The sequence below is a fragment of the Sorex araneus genome, chromosome X (genome assembly GCF_027595985.1).
Source record: "Sorex araneus isolate mSorAra2 chromosome X, mSorAra2.pri, whole genome shotgun sequence".
NCBI lineage: Eukaryota > Metazoa > Chordata > Mammalia > Eulipotyphla > Soricidae > Sorex > Sorex araneus.
Genome location: NC_073313.1, coordinates 319,205,312 through 319,214,860, shown reverse-complemented (window position 1 = coordinate 319,214,860; position 9,549 = coordinate 319,205,312). Strand labels below are relative to the sequence as shown.

The following is a 9,549-nucleotide window of genomic DNA, read 5'->3' as shown; positions in this document are numbered from 1 at the left end:
AAGAGTTTACAATAAACAAAGGAATGGGAGTGACTCGGGAGCACCATGATGAGTGTAACCAGGTAAACCTAAGTTTTCTGCAGCAAGGCTGAAAGGAAAAATCCTATGTTATCCTACATCCCCCTCCCCCACTTCCCAATATACATGGAGGCACTGGCAGTCACCCCTACGAACCAACTCCAGCACCATCCTGTAAACTGTAAATTACTGGCCTCTCTTCAGAGACCCATAAATGAATCTCGAAAGAGATCAAAAGCCAGAGATATAGCAGCAAGTCCCGGAAGACACCACAAAACTGGAGGTCTCTCCAGCCACATACCAAACCAATTTCACCACAACATCCCAGATGGAGCAGATACAGTCTCCCTGTCTACTCCAGATGGAATTCCGGCTACCAAGAGCTTCTATAAGCAAGGCCCAGGTATGCGGGTTCCAGGACTAAATCTCCATGCTGCATGGTAGCAGAGTTGCTGGGCTGTCCCTCCCCAGCTCCCTGCCTGCTCATAGGCCTGGGTGTCACACCCACAATGTGCCTCCGGGCACCATCTTACCACACCAACAGCCCTGGTCCAGAGATGTCCAATGAATCCCAAAATAGATTAGTGCCCTACGGAAATGTCTCCAGAACCCAATCATTTACAATCTAGGATTCCAGAAGCATGTGGTCACAGCACCCATGACATTGAAAATGAGCAATGGAAAATAAATGATCTAGCATCTGTCCCTAGCAGGCAGGCTTGAATAAAGGTGGGAAAATTCGAGCAAAACATAATGCCCAAAGTAGAGAAAGTGTTGGGGAAATTGCCTGCCAGGGAGGCAGGGTGAGATGGGGCAGGGATAGGGATGGCGGAAATATATTGGGGACACTGGTGGTGGAAAGTGTGCACTGGTGGAGGGATCGGTGTTCACCATTGTATGGCTGAATCTGGAACATGAAAGCTTTGTAACTGTATCTCACAGCAATTCAATAAAAAAATGTGAAATTTATGCTCAATTCAATCATCTTAATCAATAGCTGAATAAATGGCAGTACTCCTACATTAGCACTGTAGCATTGTCATCCCATCATTCATCGATTTGCTCGAGGGGGCACCAGTAATGTCTTCATTGTGAGACTTGTTATTATTTTTGGCATATCGAATATGCCATGGGTAGCTTGCCAGGTTCTGCCATGAGAGTGGGATACTCTCAGTAGCTTGCCGGGCTCTCCAAGAGGGATGGAGGAATCAAACTCAGGTCGACCCCGTGCAAGGCAAATGCCCTACCCTTCTTTCCCAAAGAAGACATGTGAATGGACAATAGGTGAAAAAGTGCTCGTTGTTACTCATAATTAGAAAAACACCAATAAAAACAATATCATTTCACACCATTGAAAATGGCATATATATGTATATATGTGTGTGTGTATATATATATATATATATATATATATAAACCCTGGAATAGTGACAGTGTTGGTGGAATTGTAGATGGGAAAGGAACACTCATCTACTGTTGACAGGAATGTCATCTGGTTCTGCCTTTGGAAAGCAATATGAAGATCCCTCCCAAAATTCAACCTAGGTTCGATCCCCAGCATTCCATATGATCCCCCAAGCACTGCCAGGAGTAATTCCTGAGTGCAGTCAGGAGTAACCCCTGTGTATCACCAGGTATCATCAAAAAAGAAAAAAAAAAAAGGAGTAGAACTACCATACCCAGTGACCACTTCTAGGCATCTATCTAGCTATCCACAAAACACAACAACAAAAAGACAAAAAAAAAAATTAACTATCACTACATCGCTACACTTACAATAGCAAAGATATGAAAAAAACTCCAATGCCCAACTATAGATGAATGTATCAAGAAAATGTGGCAATACATACAATAAAATGCAAATGCAAAAAAAATGAAATGCAATTCTAAGAACAAAATCATGCAATTTGCTGCAACATAGATTGAACCAAAGAATATGGTGCTGAATAAAGTCAGTCTGAAGGAAAGGGATCTCTCAGTTGTGAGACTTAAGGATACACAGCAAGGTAGCAACAAAGGGCCAAAGGCAACACAACAAGGGAAACAAATTCACAAACCTGAATTGGGGCCGGGGTGCTAGAAGGAAGGGGCTTTAGGGTCCTTAGGGAAGAGGTAGGTATACTAGTGATCGATGTAGTGTTGGAATTATGAGCATGGAAACCACTATTAATAGTATTGCAAGTCATAGAACGTCAATCAATTTTTAATAAAAAACAGAAAAAGATTGAAAAAAGAGTTGTTTAAATTTATCCATCACCTAAAAATGACTCAAATTCAAATCTAAAAACCTTTTCTCTTCATTTTTCTAATAGCCAGCAGTTTGCCCTAAGAGTTTGTTTATATTTTTTTGTAACTGTACCTCACAGTGATTCACTAATAAAAAATTTTTTAAAAAATTTAAAAATCCAGATTGCAAAGTAATAAACTCACTATTTATAGATAGCTTGAGGATCTGCATCAAAAACCCTAAAGATCCCATTATAATATGAGTAGAATAAATGTAATAGAATAAATGTAATAGAGAGGCAATAAATAAAATTAACACCAGCACCTTTCTGAGTGCAGAGCTGGGGTAGCCCCAGGTGTGACTTAAAACGAACAAACAAAAGACAAAAGGAGAGGGCTGGAGGGGGCACAGCGGGTAGGGCATTTGCCTTGCACGTAGCCCACCCAGGTTGGAATCCCAGAATCCCATATGGTCCCCTGAGCACCGCCAGGGGTGGTTCCTGAGTGCACAGCAGGAGTAATCCCTGTGCATCGCCGGGTGTGACCCAAAAAGAAAAAAAAAATAGATAAGAAAAATAAGCTCCCAGAACACAGAGATTGGACAGGGTAGAGGTGCTTGCCTTGCACATGATAAACCACAGTTTGATCTCCAGCACCACTTCATGCTCTTGAGCTCCGCCAGGAGTGCTCCCTGAGCACTAAGCCAGGAGTAATCCCTGAGACCATCAGGTGTGGCTCCAAAACAAAAACAAAAGAAATGTAAACACGTATCATAACAACATTACTGAGCCTGGGAAAAGTACTAAAGAAATACTTCCTGGTACAAAAGAAAATACTTGTTCAGTTATTAAGAGTTATTTTTCATTCTCCCATTTAGTCAAAAGAATACAAAATCTACTAATGTAGTTGGTGCTATTTCTAAGACAGTGGAGAAATAAAGTTTTTTTTGTTTGTCTGTTTGTTTTACTTTTTGGGTCACACCTGGCAATGTTCAGGGGTTACTCCTGGTTTTGCACTCAGGAATTACTCCTGGTGGTGCTCGGGGGACCATATGGGATGCTGGGAATAGAACCTGGGTCAGCCAAGTTTGCAAGGCAAACGCCATACCCACTGTGTTATCTCTCCAGCCCCAAAATAAAGTTATTTTTAAAAAACCAAAAGTTTGTTTATATTTCATACCAAAACCATAAAACCTCCATTGTAACTATGTTACCTCAAACAACAATTTAAAATTTTTTAATTAAAAAAAAACCACAACTATTCTTAGTCCAAACAAACCTTTTTTTTTCTTTTTTTAATGAATCACCCTGAAGTACAGTTACAGACTTTCAAACTTTCGAAAAAAAATCTTTTGAACGCATGTTACAGGAAAAATCTGACGTTTAAAAAAGTTTCTGATGTTAGAAAATATTAACTACCATGGCCGAAGCACTTGCCTTTTTTTAGCCACAGCTTACCGGGATTTGATCCTAGGCACCAGATATAGTCTCCCCTAGGAGTGATTCCTTAGTTCAGAGCCAGAAGCGAGGAGTAAATATGAGCACCCTTGCCCCCCCCCAAAAAAACCAAAAAACAGAATACTGAGATTCGATCAAAAGGGGCTGAAAAAGCTAATTTTAACAAAGGAAATTAATCCAAATGACATTAATATATAAAATTATGCTGTAGATTTTATTTCAACGAAAAATAAAATCAATTTACTAAAAAAGAGTGAACATAAATCTCTGCAGCAATGTATTTGCCCTAAGGAATTTATAAAAACCAGATAAGAGAGATCTCTGCCTATTACCACTACAAATACTCTCAGTCCGCAAGAAAAAAGTGTGGACTACGTTGGCTTCTAGTATCACTACATTTACTTTTCTTATCAAACACATTGTTCTAAGACTTGCTGTTAAACTCTGATAGCAAAATAAGTTTTGGTATTTAACAGGTGTTCTTTTTCTAATTGCCTTTCTTGAAACGCAGAGGCAGGCGACAGTCGCGACCGCGTTCAGAGAGAATTGGCCCTCTGTGGCCTTCGTAGAAAGAGACCTCGGGGCCCCAGTTCCCCGGCGTCCGCCTCGCCTACCCCGCGGAAACGAAACTGCCTCTGGCCCCGCCCAACACCCGCAGATCGACCTATCAGGATGCAGCCCGGGCCATGGCGTGCTGAGTGTCATGGCGGCCTGCAAGCACTGCTGCTCGTGTCTCCGGCTCCGGCCGCTGGGCGAGGGTCCGCTCCGTCTTCCGGGACGGCACCGGGCGCTGACCCAGCTGCAGGTGCGAGCTCTATGGGGCGGCGCGGGATCTCGAGCCGTGGCGGTGGAATTAGGCAGCAGGTAAGGGCCGTGCGTTCTCTGTCCTTGCACCAGGCTGCGCGTGGGCCAACATGGACTTTCATCTTCTAGGGTACGAATTCGGCCTTCGTGTCTTCTTCCACCGCGCTTAGCCCCAAACCCTAAGTTCCAGATTTCCCTTCTCTAGTTTGGAGCCGGGCGTCAGACACCCTCCAGCCCGCCTGTGCGGTGCCAGCCTCATGCCCTCTGCTTCGTAGTCTTCACTCTTGTCCTGGTTTCCTTCTTTCCGCAATCTGACCACCTGCCCTCCCGCCCCCTCTGCTGTCAGGTACTCTTGGCCTTGGTGGGCGACGTTCTGCGGTGATAAGGAGTTGACAGTGTTTATGCCACCGTATCAAATGGTTGCCTAAACACGTGCCTGAAAGTACCACTGAAAGTCTGGCCCTGGGTAGGAAGGGGAGGTAAACATCAATTTATTACTGATCAGTGTGCCGGCTTTTAAAACTCTAAATCTGGCAGTGAACATACTGTGACTCTCATTTTATAATGAAGATAACAGAGGCTCAAAAAAGATTATGTAGGACTTGGGGAAACAGCCCTACTTAACCTTGTGCTCTCTTTTCCCCAGGGGCTGATGATGTTGAGCATATTTTCATGCACTTATTTTTTATCTATAAATTTGTAAGCCTTTCCTTAGACATCTCAAGTCTTTGCCAATTTTTAAAAAATATATTGTTAAGTTGTATTAATACCTCACATTTGTATCAAGGCTATGCATTTGCAAATATTTTCTCCTAATCTTTAAGTTTTATTTCAGGTTTTGGTTCATTGGAAGGGGGCAGTTCAGCTAGTGCTCAGAGGACCTGGACTCCAAGGCAACTAGGTGGTGTGATTTAAAGCTAAAGCCTAGCCATACCAGGGACCACCAGGTCCCCACCCCAGTGCCCTGGGGGCCACCAAGCCCCACCTGGGTAGTGTTTGTGAGTTTCTCAGCGTTGCTCAGAGAAGGGTGCCAGGCTGTGCCTGCTCCTAGTTGTGTGCCACTGATCCATTTCTATCTTCTGTCTCCCTTGCCTCTGTTTCAGTTTCTTGATGATATTCTTAAAAACTGAAATGCTTGGTTGTGTGTGGGGGGCGGGGGGAACAACACCAGGATCCAAGCCAGGGTCTTGCACATGTAGGACTTGTGCTTTACTAGTCCAAGTTTAACTTTTTTAACTTTTCTATTGAACCACTAAGATTGACCCTTACAATGTAAGATAGACCCTTACAAAGCTGTTCATGATTGGATTTCAGTCATACAGTATTCCAACACCCATCCCTCCACCAGTGTACATTTCCCAGCACCAGTGTCCCCAGGTTCCCTCTCCCCACCCCCTGCCTGCCTCTATGGCAGATGCTTTTCTTCTCTGTTTCTTTCTCAAGCGCTCTCTTTCACGCTCTCGCTCTCTCTCCTTTTGGGCATTGTGGTTTCCAGTATTGATACTGAAAGGTTATCCAGAATATTGCTTTATGGGGCTGGAGAGATAGCACAGAGGGTAGGGCATTTGCCTTGCACACGGCCGACCCGGGTTCAAATCCCAGCATCCTGTATGGTCCCCTGAGCACCGCCAGGGGTAATTCCTGAGTGCAGAGCCAGGAGTAACCCCTGTGCATCGCCGGGTGTGACCCAAAAAGGAAAAAAATAAAAAAGAATATTGCTTTATGTACTTTTAACTCAGTTTTTGTCCAGCGTGGTCATTCCCTGCTATTATTGTCATACTGGTCTCTTCTCTGTCTTACCTACTCTCAGCCCCACATGTGGTTAGATCCAACCATTGTCCTTCTAACCTCTGTTTTCCTTGGCCATGGAATTAGTCTTCTACTATATAGATACATGTTTGCATGCCACAAATGAATGCAGTCAATCTATATCTGTCCCTCTCCTTCCGACTCATTTTACTCAGCATGATACTCTCCATGTCCATCCATTTATAGGCGAACTTCATGACTAAGTTTAACTCTTAGCTCTGTGATCCATTTTGAATTGTTTTGTTTGTAATAGGAATTAATACCAATTTTCACAATGCCATTGTGAAAAGACTTTTTCACCGTTGACTTGTCTTGGCACTGTTACTGAACAAAGAGGTTTTTGTAGACTATAATAATAATATAATATTATATAATATTATATTATCTATAATATAGTATATGTTATATATACTATAATATATAATAATATAATAATCAGATATTTATATTTTTTCATGAAAGCTGTGGCCAAGATTTTAAAGAATTTTATTTTTTATTTTATTTTATTATTTTTATTTTTTTGCTTTTTGGGTCACACCCAGCGATGCTCAGGGGTTACTCCTGGCTTTGCACTCAGGAATTACTCCTGGCGGTGCTTGGGGGACCATATGGGATGCCGGGGATCGAACCCGGGCCGGCCGCGTGCAAGGCAAACGCCCTACCCGCTGTGCTATCACTCCGGCCCCAAGATTTTAAAGAATTTTAAATAAGAATATGATTTTATTTGTGTGTTTGGGGGTCATTTTGGTCAAAAAGGCATAGGATTGTTCCCTTTTACCACTATAGGTAAAGTGGTAAACAGGAAGCATTTTTAAACATTTTAAACATCTTTTTAAACATTTAAAAAGATAGTGTCTTGGGGCTGGAGACAGCTCAGTATGCTGGAGCACATGCTTTGCATCTAAAAGACCCAGGTTCATTCCCCAACTCTACAAGGTTCCCCCAACACCACCAGGAACAACTCTTGAGCACTGTGCCTGGAGTCATGCCTGAGCTATACTGGGTGTGGGGCTTACGCCAAAAAGATAACCCAGCTTCTTCACCCCCAAAATAATTGTTTTTTATTGAGAGTCATCTTATACCTTAATTTCTAATTAAGAGCCCTTTACTTCTCATTCTTATGACTGTTCACTCTCTGATTTGTGTTTTGCTGGGTCTTTCTACCAGAATCCTGATTATTTCAAACTAGGAAACGAACTATGACCTGAGTCCTCTTGTATTGACTATTTTTTTTTTAACAGAAAATTAGAATTATCCTCTGGAAAACTGGCCAGATTTGCAGACGGCTCTGCAGTAGTACAGGTAAAAAGTTCAGATATTTACGTTTTTATTTTAAGAACTGTTAAGGATCACGATCACGAAATCCCATTAATCACCGATTTCTCAAGCGGGCTCAGTAACCTCTCATTTTGTCCTTTCCCTGAGATCTTAGAAGTCTTATCTTGACTCGACCCTCCCAACGATGTCGATGTCGTACTGGGGGCTCTTTCAGGATCAGGGGAATGAGATCCAGCATGCTACTGGATTTAGCATGTGAATACACCATGGGAAGCTTGCAAGGCTGTCCCATGTGGGCAGGAAACTCGCAGAAGATTGCCAGTTTCTCCCAGACAGAGAAGTAGGTTACAAGAGGCTGTGCGCTTCTGAGAGCTTGCTTTTAAGTCTCTCTCTGGATGTTGGCTGTTGATGGGATTACACACACCTGGGCTCCTCTGCCGGTACCTTCATGCATGAGGCCTGTCCGAACGTGTGAAGAGGGGCCTCAGGCATGGCTATAGCTAAGTTCTGGTGGTCTTCGGCCGCTGGGAGCTCTGCTTGGGATGGGGAGGGAAGCTGGAGCCCATCCCCTCCTAGGGGCCCCGGGGAAGACAGCCAGGCGTGCTGGCAAGAGACTCTCTGCCTGTTATGGATAGTGGAAGAAAATACTTTTACAATGTGCAGTTTCTTAGAATTGTGGTACTTGAAATTCAAACCATTTGTGTTTTCATATCCAATTCAGATAACCAGAGAGCCAGAGACTTGCATATGTTAGTCTCAAAATTTCTTCTAGAGCCAGAGATAGTACAGTGGGTAAGGTGTTTGCCTTGGGCAGGACTACCAGGGTTCGATCCCTGGCATCCCATATTTCTTCTAAACTTGAATTTCTCTTTATCTGTTCATATATTCTGTAATGTTTTTTTAAGAAAATGCTTTTACTAGTTCCTCAATAGTAGTACTTGGGAAAACCTAAATGTCCACATAAGAAGTAGAAGATATAATTGGGTCTTACTGAGCTATCAGTTAGCCGTTTTCTCCTTTTCTATTGCACTTAAAAAGCCCAAGCTTACTGGCTTTTCTAATGTATTTTCTTATCTTACAGATTGAACTACTTATAACTATTTTTATTTTTCATTGTCATCAAATAACCTCCAAAAGAGAATAAGAACTAGAATAGGATTGAATTACTACTTAACATGTTAATATCTGATTTTAAAATAACTTATTTGTGTTGTTTCTGTTCAACTAAGTCAGGTGACACTGCAGTAATGGTCACAGCAGTCAGTAAAACAAAACCATCACCTTCTCAATTTATGCCTCTGGTGGTAAGTATTTTCCTGGTTTATCTGAACTAAATTTATTAACACAACATAAATATAGAATTTCTAATATTTTTGTCTAGTCTATATTGAGTGCAAAATGTAAACTTAATATAATAATGGGTTTTCCTTAGTTGTTTGATACTAACTAGGAGAATTTACTGTCATAGCTTGGGGAGTCCAGAGTATGGTTCAAGGGCTAGCAGGCGTGCTTTGCATGTGGTAATTCCAGGTTCAGTCGTAAGCAGCACATTGTCTCCCAAGCCAGGCAAGCCCCCACATACCAACAGTGTTCTCCCAAAATAAAAAAAAGATAAACTGACAGCTTTATAACTAATTGTGTTAGTCGTAAACTTACTTTAAAATGTCCAGGTACAGGCCAGGGATGTGCTCAGCAATAGAATTCCTGCCTTGCATTTTTGAGGCCTAGGTTTGATCCCTAGCATGACCAAAAGGGAAAAGTGCGTAGTTTGACAATAGTAAAATTACATATTATTTTGATATTAAATAAGCTATCGGAGGGGCTGGAGCAATAGCAGGGGGGCAGGGAGTAGGGGTAGGGCGTTTGCCTTGCAAGCAGCCGACCAGGGTTCAATCCCCAGCATCCCATATGGTTCCCTGAGCACTGCCAGGAGTAATTCCTGAGTGCAAAGCTAGGA

At 42.4% G+C, this 9,549-nt stretch overlaps 1 protein-coding gene across 1 annotated transcript in view; it reads left to right on the top strand.

Moving 5' to 3' along the window:
- Positions 1–4,390: 4,390 nt before the first annotated feature.
- Positions 4,391–9,549, top strand: part of PNPT1 (polyribonucleotide nucleotidyltransferase 1) — a 42,348-nt gene continuing 37,189 nt past the window's right edge. The window contains exons 1-3 of the mRNA XM_004609205.3: positions 4,391–4,565; positions 7,556–7,616; positions 8,822–8,896. Coding sequence (XP_004609262.1) covers positions 4,405–4,565; positions 7,556–7,616; positions 8,822–8,896 — 297 coding nt within the window. The 5' untranslated portion in view covers positions 4,391–4,404. The remainder of the gene's footprint in view (positions 4,566–7,555; positions 7,617–8,821; positions 8,897–9,549) is intronic.